This window comes from Aegilops tauschii, chromosome 2, assembly GCF_002575655.3.
Source record: "Aegilops tauschii subsp. strangulata cultivar AL8/78 chromosome 2, Aet v6.0, whole genome shotgun sequence".
Lineage (NCBI taxonomy): Eukaryota > Viridiplantae > Streptophyta > Magnoliopsida > Poales > Poaceae > Aegilops > Aegilops tauschii.
In genome coordinates, this window is record NC_053036.3 from 481,699,133 (window position 1) to 481,724,144 (window position 25,012).

Genomic DNA, 25,012 nt, shown 5'->3' on the forward strand with positions numbered 1-25,012 from the left:
AAACCTCAAAACCATGCAACACTATGTAAACACATGATCTAAGCACAGGTCATCGGATCAGCCGGACAAAAGGAACATAATTCATCAGAGTTCAACGGCGGACAGTGCAAATCCAGACTACAAACTACTTATAAAATATAGCTAAAATATAAACAGAATGGGGAAGGGCGGAGGAAATCACCATTTCCTCGCCGGTCCCTCCCCCTTCCGGTCGTCGGCGCAGCTGTGCCCGTCCTCCCAGTAGGCGTCGGCGTGCGGAGCTGCATCGTCGTCATCGTCAGAGCTGGAGGTGGAGTCGTCCGTCAGGGCGGAGTCAGAGCTGCACCTTGTACCCGACACCTGCAAAGCAGGTTGTCCTGCTCTTTCGCATGGTGGGTCGCCTTCGCCTTCGTCGCGACCTCCTTATTTGCCTCACGCTCCAACAACTCGATGGCGAGTCAGAACGACTTGGCATTCTTGCGGCGGAGACGCTGTGCATCCGTCTCCGCCGTCGTGAGAGAGCGGCAGAGGACCAACACGAGGAGCGCTGCCTTAGGATCAACCGGCACGATCGCGCGCGGACGGCGCGCGGACATCGACTCAGACGCTGCTGCCCTCTCCCTCGCCCGCTGCCGCTCGCACCGGGCTGCTCGTGCCTCGGACTCGGGCGTCCGAGTGCGTGTTGGCCTCGGCACGGGCACGAGGACCCATCGGTGGCCGGGTACCATGTCCGGAGCAAAGGGTGCCGGTGGTGGGCGGCGTACCTGGAGGAGCGAAGCGGAGTGGCTGGAGCTACACGTCAGGCAGGACGGGCCGGCGTCGTCGCCGGCGCTTCATCGATGGGCGCTGGGTGCTGACGAAGTTGATCCGCCGCTGCCGGATCCGCCTTGGTCGACCATCAAACGCCTCAATGCGATACGGAAGGCGACCTCCTCCACATCACCGGGCTCCGCTTTGCGCAACAGGCTAGCCCAGTCGTCGTTGGAGCCGGAGTCCCCGCTGGAGGCACAGCTGCTTCGGTCGCCGGCCATCGGATGCGTCCGAAGGGGATTAAAAGTGGAGTGGACGTAGAGGTGGGTGAAGTGGAGTTCGGATTGACTGCGGTCTAGGGTTTTCCGGATGGGGATATTTGTGGAGCAGGCGTAGGCCGAGGCAACGTGGCGGATGCACCCAGACCGTCTCATATCCGCCCCATATTTGGGCTGAATATGAGGCATGCTGGTCAGTAGAGCGTTTGAGGCCCGTTTGAGGCGTCCGGATGAGTCATTTTTTTCTGACCGGTCAATGACGGATCAGCCCGTCCGGACGTTTGAGACGGGTTTAAGGCACCGGGCTGCAGATGCTCTTAGAACCACCACCAAAAATAAAGTACTAGCGACTCTTGGCCAAACGCGAAACTCAAAACTGGCTGCATACGAGAAGTCAAGAACTGCCCCGAATGCCACGTTCAGAAGTAGGAGTAGTGATTTATCTAAAATTTCCTTAGTGCACACTTTACTAAACTATGCTTATGCCATCCTATGCCACTACTACTACCTTGAACCAATGCGCCGCATCGGCAAACAGCATTCTTTGCGTGTTGATTCAAGCCTGACTAGCCAACGTGCCCCTACACGTTGATGCATGATCATATCACTGCGGAGTACGTGCGCTCTCATCCGTTACAAACTTACTACAACCCGCAACCCACAACTCCTTCAGAATTACACGAAGAAGGGGTAAAGCGCACGTACAACGCGTAATCTAGCTTCGGTTTGCGGCGAGACCAAGCAAAGGTATGCGATACGCCCGCTGCGGAGCTACATGCGAATTTTTGCTTTTATGCGAGATCGAGCTAGAACCCTGGTCTTCTGGCTGTTCTCCAGCATCTTCTCCTCAAGTAACTCCTCATTGGCTTCATGCAAATGGGCCTGGCATGCTAGCCACCTGCGTCTCGGTGTGGGACATGCATGGGATTATTTTAGTATTTCCGGCGTGCAGCATGGTGAAGGTTTGACGTCTACTGACAAGTGTGTTTTGCTTGGGCATGAAAAATGGAGAGAGTTGCGCATACTCGCAATCGTGATGGCCAAGACAACTCCTCATCTTTTTCGTAAAAGAAAACCAACCGTGTTCTCTGTTCTGTTCGCTTAATCTCAGTAATTTCATCATTTTTCCCTTCTAGAAACAGCATCCATTTCTCACACCTTACGTGCAAACGCTGGAATGTCATCTTGATATGGAGGGTTTTTTATTCTTTAGAATTTGAGAAATGCAGCTAATTTGAGCGTGTCTAGCACCAGCAAACGGTGCAACAAGTCTAGTCCAGCTAATTTGTGCTTGCTTCTCAGGCTCACTAAATTAACCTTTCTTGCCCCGAAATTGTGCAGCCCACTGTGACACCAATGATTTTCATCCCTCTCTATCTCTACTACGCTAGCTATAAAAGGATAGCCCTTGAGCAAGGACGGTCCAGGTCAGAAATTCCTCATGCTACATATAGACTGACAAAAACCCTACCAGGATCATCATCAACTTCCCGGCGCGACGGCATGGAAGAAGATCGATTCCGGCGCTGCAGCTCGAAGACAGCGAGGCGTCGTCTGCGCAGCCTCCTCGTCCTCGCCGCAGACTACCTCAAGTACCTCTTCACGAGCCGGCGCCGACTCCTCCACAGGGTGGCGAGGCGTACCCAGGCCGTCTTCTCCTCCTACCAAGGCAAGAGCAACAAGCGTCTGCCGCCATACCACCCTCCTCGCGCGTTAATGGAGCACGAGTTCTCGTGTAGCAACAGCCCTAGCCCCGCATTCCTCGCGGCCAAGAGGCTCCAGTCACGGCTGAAGCGGGGTGCCGCCGCCGGCGCTGCCGTCGCTTCCTGCTTTGGCGCCACCGTTGGGGCATCGTACCGGTCGCCGCCAGCGACAGAGGAGGGCGATGTGGTTGAGGAGGAAGATGAGGCTGATGGGTTGGCCTGCTACGAGCTTGAGCCGGACGTAGACTACAGGGCGGAGGAGTTCATCAGTATGTTCTATGAGCAGCTCAGGGCGCAGAACTTTCCCCCGGTTTTGCAGCGCTCGCCATGACGCCCGACGCTGAGACATGAGAGCTGAGAGATCGAGGGCGTGCGTACGTCAGGTACGTGTTAAGAGGAGATGAGTACGTTCTTACTTTCGATGAGGAAGGACAGGCCAGCTTGTATCACTTTATTTTGATTTCTACATGGAGTGTTCGTAACTTGTAACTAAGTGTACTACGTACACATGTGGGCTACGGATATACCTATTGAGTACAAATAAATGTTAGATGCGATGCCTTTCGAAATTTGGTTTCAATAACAGTTTTGCTCCTTTTCTTTTGGCTAGTGCTAGCCACCAGTCGACCGGCCCAACTTGCCGTCACCGCCGTCGTCTCCTGTATTTCTCACCGGCTCCGTGCATGCAACAGCGTGTCCCCATGGTTACAGATCCCCGTGACGACCGTCGCAGCTTCGATGGTGGCGGTCGCTCCGGTGGCGACGGCTGGCGGTCACAGCACCTCCGACGGCGAGCTGGCAAAAAACTGTACTCTCCCTTGTGTTGTCGGTTGCAGCAAAAAAGTCGGCCGATCGTAGCAAAAAAGTGTGTCAGTTCTAGGGAAAAAAACTCGCTGGTGCCGCCACCCCATCGCCATCATAGTAAAAACGCTCACCGGTTGTAGCTTTTATGGTTGCCGGTTGTAGCAAGACAAAACGACACAGTTTTAGCAAAAAACAAATTGCTGCCGATCACATCTGCATATGGTGGTAACAAAAACTGTCGCCGGTGGTAGCAAAAAGTTGTGTGGTTGCAGCAAAATAACGTTGCTACCCACCATCAGGGTTGCATCATCTTCATGAATGATGTAGCAAAAAAATGTCGTCGCCGGTAGTAGCAAGTGAAGTCAATGGAGTAGCAAAACCAAATGTCGGTTCAGCAAAACAAAATTTGACAACGAACTCCAGTAGTTGGTTCCAGCAAAAAGTTTGTCAATTGTAGCATCCTTGCCATCGGATGTAGCATCTCTAGTGGCTGGTTGTAGCATCTCGCTCTCAGGGGTTGCAACACTCCCATGAGTGAAAGGTGTGTGGGGAGGAGGGTGCATCCATGGCGACTGCTGCATCGCCATGTTTTGTAGACCTCACAGCGGTGTGAAAAAAGCGGAGGCTCGTCCTTGAGGTGGCTCACGTCCAGCACCGCTGCCCCCCTTAGCATACCTCGCCGCATCCCTGCAGCACCGGTAGCTCGCGGTGGTTTCACTGCGGTAGAAAATGACGGGAAGGAGCAGCGGAGGAGAGCAAATTTGAATGGGGGAAGAAGAAAGGCGAAAATATATGACAAGGTATACATGGTGAGGAGTGGGCCACATGACTTAATCCAGCAGTATCCTCAAAAGTAACAGTCTGTTGGATCTGCCTCGATCCAACGAAGCGTGCGCAGCCGGCCAAAATTTCCACCGGCCAGCCGGTTACAAATGCTTCCTTTTCTTTTTCGCATGAGAGGTTTCTTAGTCATTTCCTCGTCAGCTTCGTGTCCGTCCATCTCTTCTGGGCGACTCGGGACCACCACTACATCTGCTCCTCGGAAAATGGTAAACCTACCGGCAAGAGTATGTAACGGCAAAGCATCTGCCATCCATTGAGATTTGTGCTACCTTTATAGGTATAATTTGAGAAACATTTCCCTTTGCAATACATAAGGTCATGTCACAATATGACCTCCAGCGAGGTTTGTCCAAGAAGCTCTGCCTTCTTTCTTAACACGATGACGTAGAAGTGTGTTGGCAAGGGCCGGAGGCCGGTCGGAGGAAGGCCCATTTTTCTCATTGTATCTGCATTGATGATGTTGATGCCTCTCCCGATATCCATGAGTACCTTTGTGAGCTAGCCTCCTTTGATTATCGGATCAAGTACTAGAGCAGACTTGTCAGGATTTTGCACGAAGTATGTATGGTCAGACCTGTTGAAAGAGATCGAGGAGTCGGACCAATCCAGGTATTGTTGTATGCCTGGTATGGGAGTGTAGACCTCCCTGGCGGTCTTCTTTTGTGTGTGCTTGGATTTAAGTCCCCAAAGGTCATGTTTGCTCGATGGATGTCTCTTGGAAAAGACTCCGGGGCCCCACCAGCTCCTCCTGCGCCTCGTCATGGGTTCGGTGGTCCAGCCGTCGGGGGCATCTAGGATGCAGACAGCCAAAACGATAAATGGAAGACGAAGAAAAAAATCGATACAACCAACGACTTGCAACAAACCAGTGGCAACGCCATCCACCGTCCTTGACAACACATAAGCTACAAGAAAGGTTCTTCGGAAAAAACGCCTTCAAGAAAGTAACGATGCTATAGCTCCACCGTCGCGCCATCCAACCATTACATGTGAGATATTAGGTTTTCACCTTGAAGAGCATATCTAATCAGACTCGAAGCAATGCCTTTCAACAAGGACACGACGTGTAAAACACCACCATTGTCAGGTGCACCCATTGAAAGTTATACCTAGGGTTTTCAACCGGCTCACGATCCAGCGTGCAAAGAGCACAACCAAGCCGAAGACACCATGTTTTGCCGCCACCCTTGGAAGACGAAGCTGCAAGGAAAGGCATCCAAACACCATGGTAACGGAAAACTGAAATCTGAACGATTGCATGACACTCATGCCCGAAGGTAGCCGGTCACGCACATATCCTTGATGTGTATATCACCACACAATCATATCTATACATGTGAGCATAGAATTGTCATATAACGCAGTGAGCCAAATATCTCCGGGAGCCATCTCACTCACACATGCTGCAGAAACCCTATGGCAGAGGTCGCTAGTGACAACAGGGTTGAGAACTCCATGGCCGCCACATGCCATAGCCGTACCATCCCAGGGTCGCTGCTACACATCTTCGCGTCGCCGTTGTCATTGCGGCTTCGCCACTGCCACCATCAACCAGCTGCCAAAGACACCATTGTCGGATTTAGGCATCGGAAGCCCATCACTACACACGACCACCCACACCGTCCATTGTTGCCCACGCAGCACGACCACCACCTAGGGCACTCGGAGTCCTCGCCTCGACATTCATGCTCCATCGACGGTGTCGCACCATTCTGGGTTGTCGTGCCTCGCGATTGGAGAGCTCCCCTCACGAGAGATTCACCGCACGAGAAGGCATACCTACCAGCGGTGACAGCTGGGGGAGAGAAGGAGACAACCAGGTTTCGTGGGAGATGCGGAAGATGGGTTGTTTCCCTAGGTTGCATACTATTAATAGATTAGAGGATTTTTCTTAAAAAGAACAATTAGACCATCCGGAGATGCTCTGATGGAATATGACACGCGTTCTAGTATGTATCGGAGGAAAAGAATAGGAGCAACATCGGACAATTCATCTTCTTTTTTCTTTGAAACAATGAGCCTCTTTGTCGATTTTCATTAAAGAAACCACCATCAAGTTTTACAAAGGTTATAGCAAAACAGGGAAACACACCCAACTACAAGTGAACAACAAACCAGCAATTCAGTCCAAAAAAAAAAAAAACCAGCAACTAAACCTAAACCCATGGCAATTCGTCTAAACAGCAGACGACCGCCAGATTAGCTCCTGGCGAACGTGACGAACCTTATCCTCGGAATACATGGCTACTATGCTGTGCATACCTGAACCCATGGAGAACCGAACAAGATTCCACCAAGGTGGAAAGGGTCCGCCATGGCAATGGCATTGCAGCTCGCCATCCAATCACTCGCCGCAAGCCTCTCCCGCTCTCCTAACAAACCCGCCACCAAGCCCCCGAGCAATGGCCACCACCACCCGCAGGAACCAACCGGCAGCAGCAGCTGCAGCGGCAGAAGGAGCCTAGCGGCGGCGGCAGCGGCGACCGGCGCGGCGCTCCTCGCGTCCCAGCTGCTGCCGCCGACGGCGGGCATCGCAGGCGCGTTCGACCTCGACCTCCGGATCACCATCCCGGAGCAGTCGAGCGAGGAGGCCGAGGCCGTGGTGAGGACGCACGCGAGGAACCTGGTGCGCGTCAAGCAGTTCATTGACGCCAGGTCGTGGCGGGAGCTGCAGACGGCGCTGCGGGCCAGCGCCGCCAACCTCAAGCAGGACCTGTACGCCATCATCCAGGCGAGGCCGCCGGGCCAGCGCCCCGAGCTCCGGAGGCTCTACTCCGACCTCTTCAACAACGTCAGCAGAGTAGGGGATCGCACACAAATCAATCCGCCTTTTGAGCCTCTGGCATTGCTCATGGCGCGCTGACATTGCTCTGCTCTTGTGCGCGCAGCTGGACTATGCGGCCAGAGACAAGGATGAGCTCCAGGTGCAGGAATGCTACGGCAACATTGTGGCCGCCATTGACCAGATTTTTGCCAGAATCATGTAGTTTTTGCACTGGCTCTATCGTCTAGGATAGAGGGGGAGATTGGGTAAAACCAGACATCCGGATTTACGTTTGCATACAAGGAGAAGCAAATTAATAGTGACCGGCAAAAAGGCTTTTCTTTTGCTATGTAGCTAATTCTTATTATCTTCTTGTTGTTGCTACATCTTCTACTAATATTTACTCTACTCTCTGGAGGAGAAACCCAAAAAAAGATTCAACATTTGCAGGTGCAGCAGGACGAGAAAAACTGCAATTTCCTGAAACCATCACTGCTCGATCAATGTTCAGCCACCAATATACAGGCTTGTCGCAATGCAATGCAGAGTGGTTCCTCAGTCACCACTCACCTCTCCTTTGCTTCCAGATAGAGGAAACAAGGTTCCTTGGTGACTCTATTCGTCGCCATCCGGCGTACATGCTGAAGCAGTATTTATCTTCCTATAACTCGTCGAACTACCGATGAAGTTTCAGTATCTGGCTCATCTGTGACCTGCTTTGGCTGCGACTCACCATCCTCTTGGCTCCTCCTTCAAATGGCTATTTCCAAGAACTTGTGCCTAGAGAGAAAGGTTACTTGGTAAGTTGGTTTACTAGATCAAGAACAACACAAAATTGTGCATTTCGAACTCCAAAGCAGTTCATGGAAGGATATGAAATCACTAGGTAAAATGCAGAACCTCAAACTGGTTTGTGATAAAAAAGAGTGTTAAGTAGTGACATCAACTGGAAGAACTGACCATTGTAAGATCTGGGAGCAAGTAACTGGCAAGGTTTTCATTCACCGCAACTCCCAACTGAGGCATCTGACTCATTTTTCCCGGCATTTGGCTCATGCTGTTTATAGAAGAAGCATCATTAGAGGCAGGGATTTATTTTTTCTTCACAAGCACAGCTTTTATATTTCTGCAACTGAATTATGCATGGATCATAGGTGGAACAATATGTTTACATTTTCAAAAGGCCATCAATGTTCCTTCTCACGCGATTGAAGAGATCGTTGTTATTTTGAGCCTGGAAGAAATAAGACAATCGATATGAAACCCATTCATAGAAAAAGAACACTCCAGATGATGGCTGACTGAGAAAATCATTCTCCTGTACGAGTAATTGCACATGAAAGAAAGACTGACCTGAAATGTTTGAATATTTGTGTCTATCTGAGCAAGAAGCCGATTATTTTCTTCCAGTACAAGCTGTACTATACGATCCATCTCAGAGGCTACATGGTGGAAAAGATGGTCAGTTTATGGAACAAGGATCAAAACAAATGGAAAGCATTAGCTGAATCTCGTCGACCATCAGGATCTCTGAACCTGCATATTATATTTGAAGTTCAGGAGGAAATGGCTTGTGATCTTACAGTAAGTTTCACCCCCGTTAAATACCACACGGTTGGTGGTCCATATAACCCCAAGTTTGGCGAAACAGGTTCGACATATCCACAGGTACTCAATGTTCAGAGATCGATTTCTAAGATGGCGACTCTCTTAATCATTTCTTGCAAGTACAACGATACATATTTCTACATAACAAGTTCCAATGGAGTCAAAAGTAATCCCGTGCCTTTTATTAAAATAATCCCTGCCTATGTGAGTTAAATTTAGAAATGTAGTCAATAACTAAGTCCACTAAGTACTGCAATTTTGTTGTAAAATTCTTTACTCCTATAAATATATCAACTGGTCATGGTGGTCAGATCTACATCAAGCAGCTTCACACCTCTCTCACCTTCTTCGGTAGTTTTGTGCCGCCTCAACCCACTCCACCCCATTGCATGGCCTTTTCGCATTATTTTGTATCAACACACAGAAACTATGCCAGTTAACTAGCACTTTGTGTTTTTCAGTAACTACCAAGAAACCAGTGCTTTGCTACGACCTAAAAAGATCATAATTATACATGTTTGCAAGACTTATTAGTTGCTACTTTATTGGGTTGAGATGATGCTCTGTGTATCCACAAATTCATGGCAGAACAAGGTGTTTTTTACAAAACATATTTAAGTGGGTCGGGAGTATCTCAACTCAATCTCAACTATTGATTGCAAATCATACGGTTGGTACGATCCTAGGGTAAATGAACCATCAACACAAACTGGTATGTTTATATGAGTATAAATTTTTTGCAAGATGATACTGTCGTACTGTCTTTTCTTTGTAAAAACATCATGGCAGCTAGCTATAAGCAAAATAGGTTGGTAATGGAATTACGGAATAAATCAATTGGACCTGCTAAATTGTAAAGAAAGAAAGCCTGATACTCAGGTGATCTACCAACCTCCAGATAGATATTGACTGTTTTGAATGGCATGATGCGGCACAAAGGAAGAGACTCCTGTATCTGTCTGAACAGGATGAGTGGTACCCCAGGATGAAGGCCCCACCATTTTATCCTGAGAAATAACCATGAGTAAGACCAGACAAAAATATGCACATAACATGTGACATGCACAGGATAATAGGTATATTTTACATAAACTTTTGCCCCCTCAAAATTTTCTTTCAAAAATACCTTTGTAAGGAACTGATAGTAGTACATCTTAGGTATTCTTATCCACACCTTTATAACAATTTTGACTGAAAGCTTTCTTCATAGTTTTATCTCTAATTATTGGGGATAATTACCGATGTTATATGAAACAAAGTTCATAAAATAGAAAAAGGAAGATGCTAGTACCTTTCTATCTTTCATTTTTCTGCTATGATGTTCTGCAGGCCTCCGCCGTCTTGTAGTTTGTTTGTTCTATAAAAGCATCAAACCATTTACATTATTAAAAATAAAAAGGGTGCTAAGTCAGCTAGAACATATTTATCTTAACAGTATATGTTCTAGAATCAAATGCCAGCCTTATATCTTCAGCAAGACTCTGCAGAAAATAAAGCACTACATTTTGGTTCATGAGAATCAATATTCCAGGTTTAAAAGGTATCATGCTTTAATCTTCAACAGCACAGAACTATTGGTCGATCAAAAGCTCAGGCGAGTATTACCAATTCAGCTGTTGTAACTAATAAATATATTGAGCCGAAAAGATGGATCACTGATGAAATAATATATGATACTTTATTACTTTGTAATTAAATAAGAACACCTGTGTTTTATATACCTTTCCTTTTAGGTAACACGAATGGACAAGAATAAAATAGCATACCAAAAGGATACACTGATTGCCAACTCATGTCCCACTATATAAGGTCCAAAATGTAGTATTTGTATATACAGTGAGAATAAGTGTACCTTCCACTCGTCCTAATATATGCAACATTTAGTATAAATGCATCTATCACCAATCCTAGTATGTTCAGATTAATCTTGAAACCAAGACAAATTTTAGCATGTTCCTTGAAACGAGCTGCTCTAGGAGGAAAAAAAACGATTAATTTCTTCTTGTACAGTTGCACCCGAAGAAATTGCCAAATATGTGGATGTGTGGGTTTGTATCCATTCAGTGCTCAGATCTAAATAATTGTTGTCCCTTCTTGGGCATGAACTATTTTCTGATGTAGCACTTCCAAAGGAACGCCTCAAACAGATGGCATCCAGGTAAGCAGAAAAACAAGAACAAATACAGAGTATGTATGCAAATTAGAGATTACTTACCCCCATCCATTGGCATCTCATCGCGACATCCCTCACCGTCTTGGTTGGTAGGGAAGCGGCTATCTTTATGTACTTCATGATACCATGTTCATTCACATATCTGAAAGGGTGCACATGAGAGGCAATGGAACGAACGCAAAAATCAAGGGATACAAAGAAAGATTTATGGTAGCATAAACCAACATGACAATAAAATCTGTGTCTAATGGACAGAGTTTTAGGATGCTGAACGATGGAGACCACATGTTCTGTGTTAATTTCCTTATAAAAACAGCAAGACAAGTGGAAATAGCTTACCTATCTAGGCAATCTTTCAGCACTTGGATCTCGAGATGCGACCAGCTTTCAGCTAGGGGTCCTCCATATTTGAGGTTCTGCGCAGATTCAGCAACCATGTTGGATGAACTTGTGGAGACAGCTACTGAAGGCGTGGTGTTCATCATCCCCATGTTAGACCCCATGCTGCTGGAGCAGTCTAGGTACACCGGCATGCTGCCTCCCGACCCGCTGGGCGTCGCGCACGTCTGAAATGAAACCACATTCTGGCTGCAGAACGGCTGCGAAAACGGCCCGAAGTTTTGATTAGGATCGTCTGCCATCTCTATGCCCAGCAACTCCTCTAGAACAGAATCTGGTACTTCCAGCGTGGAAGGATGCACTGCTAGCTCCAGAGCAACTTCAGAATGCCGGCAGCAGATCAGAGCTTCTTGTTTCAAGTTTTACTGCATTTGTTCACACCCTGGGCAAGTTTTTCGCCTACTGCTCCGCTAATTCTTCCAAGTGTGGACTCCTGGCAACAATCTCTGCAGATGCAAATAGTAGACATGGCAAAAGAGAGTTAGAACCTTGAAATTTTGGAGAAAAGATAATCCAATACACAGGAAGAACTCGAAATTTCCTATGCCTCATCAAAAGAGTAATATGTGGAACAGAAAGAAGTATGCTCTGACCGAAAGGTACACTTCAGAAACAGAATTTTTCTTTCACTTGTCAAAGACGCTAATGTATTGTCAGTTCCGTACCTAAAACATCAAACTCTTCTCAACTGCATGACAGTTGCAAATGATCATACTAAAACATCAAACTATCAGCCTTACAAGACACTCAGATTCTTTCATTTCCTAGGCAATTCTTGGGTGAGTTCAGAAATCAGCCAGAGGTACTTTCGTCGATCAATTCGACTGGCAAAGTATGTTTATCTATGGGACCAACATGTTAAACAGAGTCGGCAGTGCAAAACCACATGAATGAAGAGTAACTAAAACCCCATAAACAACAAAGAGCCAATAATAACTCCATGAAAGAATCCAATCAAGAAAGTAACATGTGGACAAGGACCCGAGCAATCTGCTCTCCCGCAGTTCGTTCATAGGTCGTGGATAGAGACCCAAGACAAACCTGTAGAAATGATTACGTAAAGCCAGGCCTGACCAATCAACACACAGTGAGGCGGGCAGGCGGGCGGGCGGGCGGGCGGGCGGGCATGCATGCAGAGCGCCGTCAGGGAACAGACCTGGCTCGTGCCCCCAATCTTATCCAGAAAACGTGCGTGTTGCCTACGAGAGAAGCGCACAAAGGAGGCGCTCGGAAAGGGAGCAGAGCCAGGCCCCGATCCTCCCGCCGGAGCCGAAAGCGGCAAAGGAAAACAGGCAAGAAGGCAGGTAGCAGGTGGCCAGACGGAATTGCCGGCGAACTTACCAGTCCGGGTCCGATCTGGATGCAGCGGGGGGAGCAGCGGGCCGGGGAAGGCGAAGTCCAGTGTGGTTCCTGCGTGTCGACTCCCCGGCGCTTGGTGTGCGTGACGGTGCGCGTGGTGGTGGTGGTGGTGGAGGTGGAGGTGGTAGTGTTAAATGGTGCCGCCCGGCTTTGTGCGCTCCAATGGGGAGGAGGCCGAAAAGCGGCGGCCCCGCCTCTCCAGTAAGCCGTCTCTGTGTGTGTGTGGCCTCCCCTCTCCAAAAAGCCGAAGTCGTGTGCCAGTTTAACAAGTTGACAAAAGGGTGGTGGTGGTGGAGGAGGAGGGGGAGAGGCAGGGGCGATCTCTGTTGGGCGTTCGGGTTTCAGAGCGAGGAGAGGAGATCGGAACCCGGTGGAGGCAGAGGCTTCCGAGCAAATGATTGCCACAATTGGTGTCCATCATAGGTTTCACTCCCCCTCTTTTTGAGAGGCAGGGGCAGAGGGCTTCCTCGCGGCAGTTTTAGTTGGAAAGAAACCACCCAAGCCAGAGTCTACATTTCCACCCTGCCTTTCCCGGCTCTCTTTTTTCATGCGAGGAAAGCAACAGGACCGTGCTCCTTTCCGCCCAATTTCTATTCTTGTGAATTCAACTGCCTTTGTTCTTATTGTCAAAAAAAAAAAAACTGCCTTTGCTCTTTATGGCATTGCGCCCCTAGTAATATTAGGGTATCTATAATAGTGTGATGCCAGTCAGTCTCGGTATAGGCGAGAGAGAAGCGACGATGCTTTATCTGTATGAAATGATGTTTTGTGCGTCATACAAAGACGACTTTTTTTTGTCGCACGTTTTCCTGCATCAGATATGTTTATATTATATAATGCACTGCAAAAGAATATTTTAATTTGCGCCGAAAAAATCTTGTAGCAATGCTACTATTCATTGATAGAGGTAACGCTCAAAACGCACACCCTGCTTTCCGGTGTGCATGAAGTTTAGAATTTTACGTTTTCAAAACCGCACTACCCCTGTTTAGTATGCTTACCGCTTTTAGAAGATGTGTATTGCTCCGGTCACAATCACTATTACAAGGAATGCCTTTACTTCTCTCTAGAAACCACCTTTCAAAAGATGTGGGTTGCTTTGGTCCATACTAATAAATGGTTTAGTATGCTAGGGGTGTAATGTTTCCTTGAAACGATAGAATAAAACACAAAACAAAACTTGGACGACTTCAGAAACAAATTAAAAAATGCTAAAAGGACATCTATTTAGGAACAGAGAAAGTAAAGCATTTATGTGTGTATTATAGTTTTCTTGTCATCACTATTGACATGAAGTGCGTACGAGAAGGTTGCCCTCTTGTAAGGGAACGTGCTACGTAACAATTATTCACATATATTCACAATAGGAACACTATGGAGATATAAGATGTATCATCTCACCAAAAATCCATGTAGCAGAAGCAGAGGAAGAAGAGTTGATGAAGCTCGCCGATTCCTCCAGCTAGGTTATACCTCCCAGTCGCGAGAATTTGCACCAGGATCTAGGGTCAAAGTATACAACACCACTGAGGTATTCACTCTAACAGCACCACGACACTCCGTAGAACCAGCACGAAGAACAACAGGAAGAACTAGAGGGAGAAACAACCTAGTGGCCCCCGATCTAGATTCAATCTAGACCGAGAGAGAAACAGGGTGCGGAGCAGTGAGGGAGAAGGCAGTCAAGGCTAATTGGTGTGCCTTTGGTACGCCCCCTCTCACCTATATATAGGTGGAAGGGGTCAGGGGGTCGGTCGACCTGGGGCGGAAGAGTCTTGCCCGGGTGTGCCATTCAAGAGGACTTCTTTTTGTCACACGTTTTCCGGCATCGAATACCCTTATATTAATGCACCGCAAAAGAAGTTGCGCCAAAAGTAATCTTGTATCAATGCTACTATTAATTGATAGACACCAGGGGGTCGGTCGACCTGGGGGCGGGAGAGTCTTCCCCGGGTGCGCCATACAAGAGGACTTCTTTTCGTCGCACGTTTTCCTGCATTGGATACCCTTATAGTAATGCACCGCAAAAAAATTGCGCCGAAAATAATCTTGTATCAATGCTACTATTAATTGATAGAGGTCAGGGGGTCGGTCGACCTGGGGGCGGGCGAGTCTTCCCCGGGCGCGGCATACAAGAGGACTTCTTTTTGTCGCACGTTTTCCTGCATCGAATACCCTTATATTAATGCACCGCAAAAAAATTGCACCAAAAATTATCTTGTATCAATGTGACTATTAATTGATAGAGCTAACGCTTAAAACACACGCTCCACGTTCCAATATGCATGAAGTTTAGAATTTTACACTTTCAAAACGACACTACCCTATTTAGTATGCTTACTGCTTTTAGAAGATGTGTGTTGCTCTGTCACATTCTTTCTTATAAGAACTTGTCTCTAGAACCCACCTTTGAAATGTGGATGGTCAAATATCAGTAGCAAACTTATTGGTTTTATAATAACTTGGTAGAAATAAATTTTAGAAGTATTAAATTACATCAAAAATGAAAATAAGTTAGTTTTGAAAATACATGATTGGGTGGAACAATCTAAGTCTCTATCACAAACCCGAAAAACATATCCCTCTTGCCTATCTCCCTTGCCTTTCCCGACTTTCTTTTCTCATACGATGAAAGCAATAGGTACATGCTTCTTTTCCCGACTTTTTTACTTTATGACATTACGATGTTAGCAATATAGGACATCTATAATAGTGGGACACCATTATCATTATAGGCTAGAGAGAAGCAATATTGAGTTATCTGTATGAAATGTTGTTTTGTGTGTCATACAAGATGGTTTCTTTTCATCGCGCATTTTCCTGCATGTATCTCATATTAATGCACCGCAAAAAAAAATCCCGCCAAAAATTAATTGATAGAGATAACGCTTAAAACACACTCTCCACATTCAGGTATGCATGATGTTAAGAATTTTACGCTTCTAAAATGGCACTACCCCTGTTTAGCATGCTTACTACTTTTAGAAGATGTGTGTTGCTTTGGTACATACTAATAAATGCCATTCCAAAGGGGGTAGTATGCATAACCAAACTTGGCTTGGTTCAGAAACAAAATACGAATGCTGAAAGGACATCTATTCAGAACAGAGAGTAAACCATTTGTGTTTGTATTATAGTGTTCTTGTCATCGATACCTACATTAAGTGCACAAGGGAAGGTTGCCTTCTCTATTACAAGGGATGCCTTTACTTCTCTCTAGAATCTACCTTTGAAAATGTGGATAGTCAAATATCAGTAGCAACTTATTGATTTCAGAGTAAATTAGTGCAAATACATTTTAGAAGTATGAAACTACATCCTAATTGATAAAACTAAGTTAGTTTTGAAAATATATAACTGGACGGAAGAATGTAAGTCACCATCAAAAACTGAAATACATACCCCACCCCCACCCTTGCTGCCTATCTCCCCTGCCTTTCCCGGCTTTCTTTGCTAATGTGAGGAAAGCAACAAGACCATGCTCCTTCCCACCCAATTTCTATTGTTGTGAATTCAACTGCCTTTGTTCTTTATGACATTATGATGCTAGAAATATTAGGACATCTATAATAGTGTGATGCCAGTCTCATTATAGGCGAGGGAGAAGCGATATTGTGTTTTCTGTATGAAATGATGTTTCATGCATCATATGGGTCTGACTTCTTTTCGCCGCACATTTTTCTGCGTCATATATCTTTCTAATCATGCACCGCAAAAATATCAATCATTTGCGCCGAAAACAATCTCATATCAATGCTACTCTTAATTCATAGAGGTAAAACTTTGAATGGACGCTCCACATCCATGTACGCACAACGTTTACAATTTCACGCTTCTAAAACGACACTATCCTTGTTTAACATGCTTATGCTTCGAACGCACCACCGAAGTCACTGTTTACATTTCCCCTTCCCGGCTTTCTTTTCTCATGCGAGGAAAGCAACAAGATCATGCTCCTGTCCGCCCAATTTTCATTGTTGTGAACTGAACTGCCTTTGTTCTTTATGACATTACGCTTCTAGTAATATTAGGAGTTTAGGACATTTATAATAGTGTGACACTAGTCTCATGATAGGCGAGGGAGAAGCAATATTGCGTTTTCTGTATGAAATGATGTTTTGTGCATCATACGAGTCTGACTTCTTTTTGCCAAGCGGTTACATGCGTCATATATCTTTATATTAATACACCACAAAAAAATTGCGCCGAAAAAAAATCTTGTATCAATGCTACTATTTATCGATAGTGATAACGCTTAAAGCACTCTCTCCTTGTTCACGTATGCATGACGTTTAGAAGTTTATGTTTCTAAAATGGCGCTACTTTGACAAGATGTGTGTTGCTTTGGTCCATACTAATAAATCACATTCCAAAGGATATGGTATGCAAGGGAGGAAACGGTGTAAAGTTTCCACGAAATGATAGGATGCAGTGATAAAAAAACAAAACAAAACTTAAACTTGTTCAAAAAAAATATGAATGCCAGAATGAAGATCAGAACTGATGGAGGCAGGTAGAGGCGGTGACTAATAAAATAATTGCCATAATAAACCCACAATTCATCGGATCCCAACAAACACACCGCAAAATACGGTTACATCAAATAGAACTCCGAGGAGAACATTGTATTGAAGATCAAAAAGAGAGAAGAAGTCATCTAGCTAATCACTATGGACCCATAGGTCTGTGGTAAACTACTCATCTTAGGTTTACTCCCTCTTTTCCATTCAAAAGCAGAGCAGAGGGCTCGTGACACGGTTGTAGTTTTGTTGAAAAAAAGACCCTAGGCAAGTTTGTACTGCATTTGGATGCCCAAAGCGTTTTCATCTTGAATCTGATTTCTTTATGTCACACATTTTCCGGTGTCATATATCTTTATATTAATGCACCAGGAAAAAACTTTCATGTGCGCCAAAAAATCTTGTATCAATGCTACTATTAAGTGATAGATAAAGATAACACTTAAACCACACGCTCCGCTTTCATGATGTCATTTTGAATTTTACGCTTCTAAACAACACTACCCCCGTTGACCACTTACTACTTCTAAAAGATGTGTGTTGCTTGACATTTCAAAGGGAGAGGTATATGTTGTGGAATAGTCACGGCAGATGTCCTCGTGAAAGGACTTAGTCGTGGAGCCATCGCAACTAGGAAGCTTAAAGGGGTTAAAGCGGGACAAAGGACACGAGGGTTATACTGGTTCGGCCCCTTACGGTGAAGGTAAAAGCCTACTCCAGTTGAGGTGGAATTACTAAGGTTTCGATGACCAGGGAGCGAATCCGCTATGCCTGGCTACCGATTTGATGTTACCCATCCTGAACCGCCGCTGGATCGTCCCTTTATATACTGAGGTTAACGCCTAGCGGCTCTCAGAGTCCCGGCCGGCTCATAAACAGTGTCCGGCTCGGTCTCTTAACTATTCTTGCCTTACAATACAAGTCATGCCATTACGACAGTTTATCACTACGGGCCTTAAGTCGCCTATGGGCTTTAGGCCCTTTACTGAACCGCCATCTTCAAGCTTGATATTGGGCTTCATATGATGAATCGCCATAACGTAACCCGGCCCCTCCTAGGCGGGTTACGCCAGTAGTTATATCCCCAACATTAGGCCCCATATTGATTTGAACTAGTTCATGCCAATCTTCAATACCTTAAGAAAAAACCTCCTGGCTTCTGTCTGTGCAAAAGTTATAACCCGCCATGACGTCATCTTCTGGATTCTTGGTAACCCGCCATGACGTCATCTGCCATTAATGCATGCTTTACCCAACGTATCTCAACGGATCCTTATCTTAATAACCATCCCGAAAATCGAGGCGTCTCTGTAGTTGGATAATCATGTTTTCGGCCTCCTCGTTTTTCGCGCCCACTTATCAGTCTTCCCTTATAAATAAGCACGACCAGGTCTTTTCTCATTCTCCCCCTTTCTATCGTCTTCCTCCTCTCGACGCCTCAGAGCCCGAACTCCGTCGTCGCCGTCGACCTTCGCATCTGCACCAGCCAAGGCCGCTGCATCAACCTGTCTTGACCAGAGAATTGTGACGCACCTCCGCTGTTCAGCAGCTCCAGTACGTATTCCTCTTCTCGAATATCAGATCTGCATTAGGGTTTCTGCGTTCTTTCATGTTCTTCATAGTTCATCACGGTTTCTTCGTAGTTCTTCCGACGCGGTCTCCTTTGATCCAAAAGTGGTACGGAACTCATGCGGTAGTTGTTTTGCGTCCATTTTCAATACTAGCAGATCCCTTTTGCCTGTAAAAAGACCTCCTTAGAGCTCACGAACTTATCTGTACCAGTTTTTTAGGTCTAGTATATTTTCTTTTCTGAACGACCATTTGATCCAAAATAACAGCTGCAACTTGTGAAACTTGTTTGTGCGACACTTAGGCAAAAACTGTATCCGTTAGCCATGGCGGCTCTTATCACCGGCTTAAAGAAGCAATGCTCAATGAATAATCCTGATCACTCATAGTGGATTTAAATAATTTAATTGCTACTGTTTCCCATGGCGGCTTAAACAATCTGACACAATTAGCCATATATCATTAGGCCCCTTTGTAAGCCGCCATCTTGAATATGAATTAAAATATTTTCTCTGGCTTAAATTTGAGCTGGAAATTTTTATTTTGTCATAGGCTTCCATCCTTCATAATGCCGCCCAAGGCTCCCAAAGCACCCGTCACATGCAACTGGGTTAGATCCACCGTCACTGATAGCATCTTAAATGATTTTGTGAAGACTGGTCATCTGCCGAAGAAAGAGATCATGTCTTATCGTGCTCCTGACCCGTCAGAAGAAAAGCCTCCACCCAAGGATGGGGAAGTTGTCATTTTTACTGATCACATGAACCGGGGCTTTGCTCCACCCGGCTAAAAAAATTTTAGAGATGTCTTGCACTTTTTTGACCTACGACCTCAAGACATCGGACCCAATTCCGTGTCAAACATCTGCAATTTCCAAGTATTCTGTGAGGTGTACCTTGGAGAAGAACCCAGCTTACTACTCTTTAGAGAGTTATTTTATCTGAACCGTCAAAACGAATGTGCCCACGGGCCCAGCTTGGAGCTTGGCGGAATCTCAATCCAGCGACGTAGAGACTGTCTCTTCCCTTATGCCGAGCCGCCGAGTCACCCTAAAGATTGGAACCAGACATGGTTCTACTGTCAAGACACTTCTCCGGCTAATGAGAACCCTTTGCCCGGCGCGCCCTGCGCCTGGAGTCAACTCACCCCTTACCACATAAATTATCTCCGGCTGAACGTCAAAGGCTTGCCCCCACCATAAACAAGATCAAAGCTCTTCTGGGGAACGGCCTAAACGGCATTGACTTGGTCCGGGTTTGGATTGCCTGGCGAGTGATTCCTTTGAGCCGCCGCCCCGGCTTGATGTGCGATTACACAGGCCAGAAAAATGATCCTCTACGGCACAGTCCTGACGACTTACCTTAGGATGTCGTTGATGACATGACCAAGTCTCTTCTGAACGAGAGCCTGGCAGATTGCGGGAAAGCGGGCTTAAGTCCTTTCTGCAAGGCTAACCCGGCTCCAGCGGTAAACCATTAACTTGAGCATCTTACTTTCCACTTTGATAATTTCATCTTTACTCAAAAACTCTTGCTATATTTTACAGGCTGGTGATAAATTATGGAAGGTCAAGTATGACCATGAGGCTGCAAAGAAAGCCAGAAAGGCCAAGAAAGCCGCTGCCCGTAAGAAGGGGAACAAACCTAGCGCCTCGGATATGTTTCATCTGGACGATACCTCCGAGTCAGAGGTAACTCTTGACTCTTTAGGCTCCTTCTTTAACCATCTTATTGACACTGATTATCAGCAGGAGGATATAGGAGCAAGTCATGCAGTAATTGAAGAGGTAACTATAATTTCCTCCGACTCCGAGCCTTTGCCGAGACAGAAAGTCCGAAGGGTAACCCGGAAAGTACGATTTTCACATCCTTTAGCTTATCAAGATCCTCAATTTCTTTTGAAGCGACAGATTCACGAGAGTCGGAGGCAGACCCGGACCAGTAAAGATGCGGACCTCTCCTCCGGCTTACCCGATGTAACAAGAAAACGCCGGACTGAGGTTATCTCTGATTTATATTCTTTGTATCCTTTGGCGGGTTTCACTCGTCAACTACTCAATTCTTCTGACTCAAACTATCAGGGAACTTCACCTTCCTCCGGCGAATCAATGCAGTCCAGCATGCCGGCTTTCAAAACCGCTCCAGGGTAATGATAGTCTGTTTATCTTGTGCTTATCTTACTCATGTTTTTGTACTAACCCTTTAATTTTCAGTGTACAAGTAAAGCCCAGCAAGAGGACGAAGAGAAGTAAGCCGGCCGAAGAGCCAATCTTTGCTGAACCGGAGCTCAGAACGGCTGCTCCTGATACTTCCGCTCATGAGCCGCCGCCTGAACCAGCCCATGATACTCCAACTCTCACCATTGATCCGTCCGTCGAACAAGCTATGGAAGGTTCTGAGAACCCGGAGAACCCTAGCCCGGCCAAGGCGGATGACCCGGACGTCGAAATCATCCGGACTGACTTCGTTGAACCGGGGAGACCCACCGCGCTGGCCAAGTGCTCCGCCAAAGAAGAACTTCTAGAACGCCGCAAAACCCGGCTGGATGTCACTGATTATGCTCATCTGAGTATTGGAGAAATCATCTCTGGTTATGTAAACCAAGTGCACAACAACCGGGATCTGGAAATTGATATGGTGAAACAAATACACCAAAAATCTGAGGTATAACTCTTGTTGCTTGTTCCTTACTTATCCTTACTATGCCAGCCCCCAAGTCTATTACTTATGATGAAATATGTTGTAGACTTAACACCAGCTTAGTAATCACTGCAAGAAAACCGGTTTATCCGGTAGCACCCAAGGTCCGGCTCAGACAGCATATTTGAACCGGTCTTCACCGTATTTTAACCAAGTACTTGAACAGCAATATGCATTAGCCCCCAAGTGCCAAGTACCTTTGCCTGCAAAGTGCTCGGGACTTATTTCCATGAACCGCCACTGTAAATAGAGCTCTTTAGCATACATTAGCCCCCAAGTGCCAAGTATCTTTGCTTGCAAAGTGCTTGGGACTTAATGTTGCATTATGATAACCCTAACTATAACCCGGAATTTATACAGGCCGCCATTAAGCAATTTGAATCGGAGATCTCTGACTTGAAGAATCGCCTGAAAACTCAAGAGAGTGAAACCAAAAGGCGAATTCCAAGTTTGAATTCAGTGTATCCGCACAAGAGAAATTGAAAAAGAAGTTTGAAGCAGAGAGAAAGGCCTGGGCGGATGAAAAGACCGCTTTGCTCAACCGGGCTGAACAAGCGGAGGCCACTTGCAGAAACAACCGCCGAGTTATCCGGCTTAAAACTCCATGTATCTCAGATGGTCTCAGCAATCTTTGGTAAGTTACCCTGTAAGTGTTATCTAGTTTAAATCCTTTACAACAAGCATCTCAATTGTCATCAGCTCACCGGACTTTGTAATGCAGCCCCCATGAGTTCCAATCTCAACCAAAGCATGCTGACAAAGCTGAAGGCCGTTTATACCCTGGTGGAACAACTCTACACCGGGTCACAACGCGCCTTAGCCGTCGTGGCTCTGTCAAATGAAGTTCCTACTCATCTGGCGGATGTGCTAAGGCGGCTTGCCGTGCTACCTCAACGATTCCAGGAATTGAGACGAGCTTCTGCAAGAGCCGGAGCCATAGCTGCATTAAGCCGGGCCAAGGCGTGGCTACCGGAGCTAGACCCGGCCGACATCACCCTTGGGTATCCCAGTTTGAAGGAGGACGGCACCCCCTTTGACCAGAAGGATTTCGCCGCTTGCGTGAAGGACATACGCCCTGTGGCCACTCTGATCGGTAATGACACGGATCTTACCAAATACCAACCAGGTTATGACAAATCAGAGAATTCCAACACCACGTTATGAAGCAATCAGCCTGATCCCTCCCACTCGTAAGCATACCTTCGCCCCTGACGTTGATCCGGCCGGGTTAATTGATGATGAAGCTGAATTTGAAGCCTTGAGTGGCATTGACTCGAAATCATCAACCTTCCAGGACAGGGAAACAGACGGAGGAGCGGAAAGGGATGAACCGGAAGCTTCAGCCCAACAACACCTTTGATCCCTCAGGCGGCTCATATTTATGTCTTGATAAAAAACAATGCTTCACTATTTGGACTCGGGGAGTCATGTAATAGAGTAGGAAAACACTTATTTTTGTCGTGCCATCGCGCACTTGTGTGGCGCTCAACACTGTTTAAGCCGCCATCTTATATTCCCCCGTTTTATGTTGATCCTCTTCTTTCCTTACGTTTAAAGAGCTGCCTTTAACTGTCCTGCATAGAGAACAAATTACAAGTCCCTTGGCGGCTTACCGCATAGAGGCTCATATATTTTACATATAACCCGGAGTATGAATCAAAATCATAAAAAAACCAGTTCTCAATTATATCTTTGAGACAACCATAACAGCATACCTGTGACCCTTCGATTACACTTCTGGTTTATGTGACCCGAACAATGAGGGTGAGAACCCAACTCTGTAATACGATGTTTATTATATGCGATCATCTTTATTGATCAAGGTTAAGCCGGTGGAATAGGAACCACCCTTGAACACTTTAGACATGATCAAAAGAACTTCCAGTAAAATCCAAAAACTTGTTTGCAAAAAGAGACTTCAAAAATTTGGAAGCTTCTGATTCGAATACGACCAGAAAACCGTCCCAAAGGGGTTAATCTAAGATTCGAATACGATCATATAGCCCCCAGTGGCTTTGGCCTTGCCGATCAAGAGGGTACCGACAGCTATGTCCTCTTTGGTTCGAATACGACCTATGCTTGAACAGGAAGCCCCCAAATGACCTGGAGAGTTGTTTAACGACGCTGATTCGAATACGATCCACGTCGGTTCCCAAAGGGGGTTGAGCTATGATTCAAATATGACCAAGAAACTCCCCAGTGAGCTCAGCAGTGTGCCGATCAAAAGGGTATCGACAACTATGTTCTCTTTGGTTCGAATACGACCTATGTTTGAACAGGAAGCCCCCTAGTGATCATAATATTTAACGGCTAGATTCGAATACGATCGTAAGCCGGATCAGCCCCCAAGTGATCATGTGATATTATAATGAAAATAACAATGACACATTTACCTTTGAGGGGAAAAAAGGACAGAGGTCCTGCTTTATTATTTATCATAATATATACATTGTCACGGAAGTATGTACATTATGAGAGCCGGTGGCTCAAGTGTAATAAGGCCGAAGATGAGCGATATTCCACGGCCGGCGGGTCTCCTCCTCCGACTTACGTGAATCTTTGTGCTCTCGAACATCGATGAGGTAGTATGACCCATTGTGCAAGTTCTTGCTGACCACAAAGGGCCCTTCCCAAGGTGGGGATAACTTGTGTGCGTCTCTTTGATCCTGGATGAGCCGGAGCACCAAGTCACCTTCCTGAAAGGTTCTGGACTTAACCCGGCGGCTGTGATAGCGGCGCAGGTCTTGTTGGTAAATCGCCGAGCGAGCTGCTGCTACGTCACGCTGTTCGTCCAACAAGTCAAGAGCATCCTGACGCGCTTGTTCATTGTCCGCCTCAACATAAGCCGCCACACGAGGCGAGTCATGACGGATGTCGCTAGGGAGAACCGCCTCGGCTCCGTAAACCATGAAGAAAGGCGTATAAACCGTATACCTATTAGGAGTAGTATTGATGCTCCATATCACAGAGGGTAATTCCTCCACCCAACAACCCGGCGTCCGCTGCAAAGGGACCAAAAGCCGGGGCTTGATGCCTTTCAAGATTTCCTGATTGGCTCTCTCAGCTTGACCATTGGATTGGGGGTGAGCCACTGATGAAACATCAAGTCGAATATGCTCTCGTTGACAAAATTCTTCCATGGCGCCTTTAGACAGATTGGTACCATTGTCAGTTATAATGCTGTGTGGTGGTCCAACCCGTGGGCGGAGTCGCCCTCATCCCCCCATTGCTCAGTGCTCCCTGCAGCTTCGCTGGGCTGGAAAACCAAAGCGAAATATCACCTTTTTCATGAACTGAAACGCCGTGGCTGCATCACACTTACTAACTGGCTCTGCCTCAACCCACTTTGTGAACTTGTCAACCGCCACCAAGAGGTGGGTCTTCTTATCCTTGGACCTTTTGAAAGGTCCAACCATATCAAGCCCCCAGACCGCAAATGGCCAAGTGATTGGAATCATCCTCAACTCTTGAGCCGGCACGTGAGCACGTCTTGAGAACTTCTGACAACCGTCACATTTACTGACTAAGTCCTCTGCATCAGCATGAGCTGTCAGCCAATAAAAA

General features: G+C 46.4%; 3 protein-coding genes across 3 annotated transcripts; 2 read left to right on the plus strand and 1 right to left on the minus strand.

Annotated features, from left to right (window-relative positions):
• The first annotated feature begins 2,461 nt into the window (after window positions 1-2,461).
• Window positions 2,462-3,694, plus strand: LOC109780040 (uncharacterized). Its single transcript, XM_073509595.1, has one exon. The coding sequence runs from the start codon at window positions 2,511-2,513 to the stop codon at window positions 3,039-3,041; it is 531 nt and encodes a 176-aa protein (XP_073365696.1). The 5' UTR covers window positions 2,462-2,510; the 3' UTR covers window positions 3,042-3,694.
• A 2,876-nt stretch (window positions 3,695-6,570) lies between these two features.
• Window positions 6,571-7,474, plus strand: LOC109780044 (psbQ-like protein 3, chloroplastic). The gene is made up of 2 exons (XM_020338635.4): window positions 6,571-7,157; window positions 7,246-7,474. Exons 1-2 carry the CDS (start codon window positions 6,672-6,674, stop codon window positions 7,342-7,344), a joined length of 585 nt encoding a protein of 194 aa, XP_020194224.1. The 5' UTR covers window positions 6,571-6,671; the 3' UTR covers window positions 7,345-7,474.
• Window positions 7,442-13,076, minus strand: LOC109780043 (uncharacterized). Its single transcript, XM_020338634.4, has 9 exons — window positions 12,643-13,076; window positions 11,242-11,747; window positions 10,945-11,044; window positions 10,021-10,086; window positions 9,622-9,736; window positions 8,475-8,563; window positions 8,294-8,355; window positions 8,082-8,178; window positions 7,442-7,901 (listed from the first exon to the last, which is right to left on the minus strand). Exons 2-9 carry the CDS (start codon window positions 11,541-11,543, stop codon window positions 7,851-7,853), a joined length of 882 nt encoding a protein of 293 aa, XP_020194223.1. The 5' UTR covers window positions 11,544-11,747; window positions 12,643-13,076; the 3' UTR covers window positions 7,442-7,850.
• Window positions 13,077-25,012: the final 11,936 nt, after the last annotated feature.

Bases quoted from the DNA above. Each gene is read 5' to 3' on its own strand.
- LOC109780043 (XM_020338634.4), bottom strand. From the start codon at position 11,543: ATGGCAGACGATCCTAATCAAAACTTCGGGCCGTTTTCGCAGCCGTTC. The intron at 8,356-8,474 runs GTCAGTCTTTCT...TATTTCTTCCAG, and splicing joins CAAATATTCAAACATTTCAG to GCTCAAAATAACAACGATCT. The intron at 7,902-8,081 runs GTCAGTTCTTCC...CTTTCTCTCTAG, and splicing joins TGCTCCCAGATCTTACAATG to GCACAAGTTCTTGGAAATAG.
- LOC109780040 (XM_073509595.1), top strand. From the start codon at position 2,511: ATGGAAGAAGATCGATTCCGGCGCTGCAGCTCGAAGACAGCGAGGCGT.
- LOC109780044 (XM_020338635.4), top strand. From the start codon at position 6,672: ATGGCAATGGCATTGCAGCTCGCCATCCAATCACTCGCCGCAAGCCTC. The intron at 7,158-7,245 runs GTAGGGGATCGC...TTGTGCGCGCAG, and splicing joins TCTTCAACAACGTCAGCAGA to CTGGACTATGCGGCCAGAGA.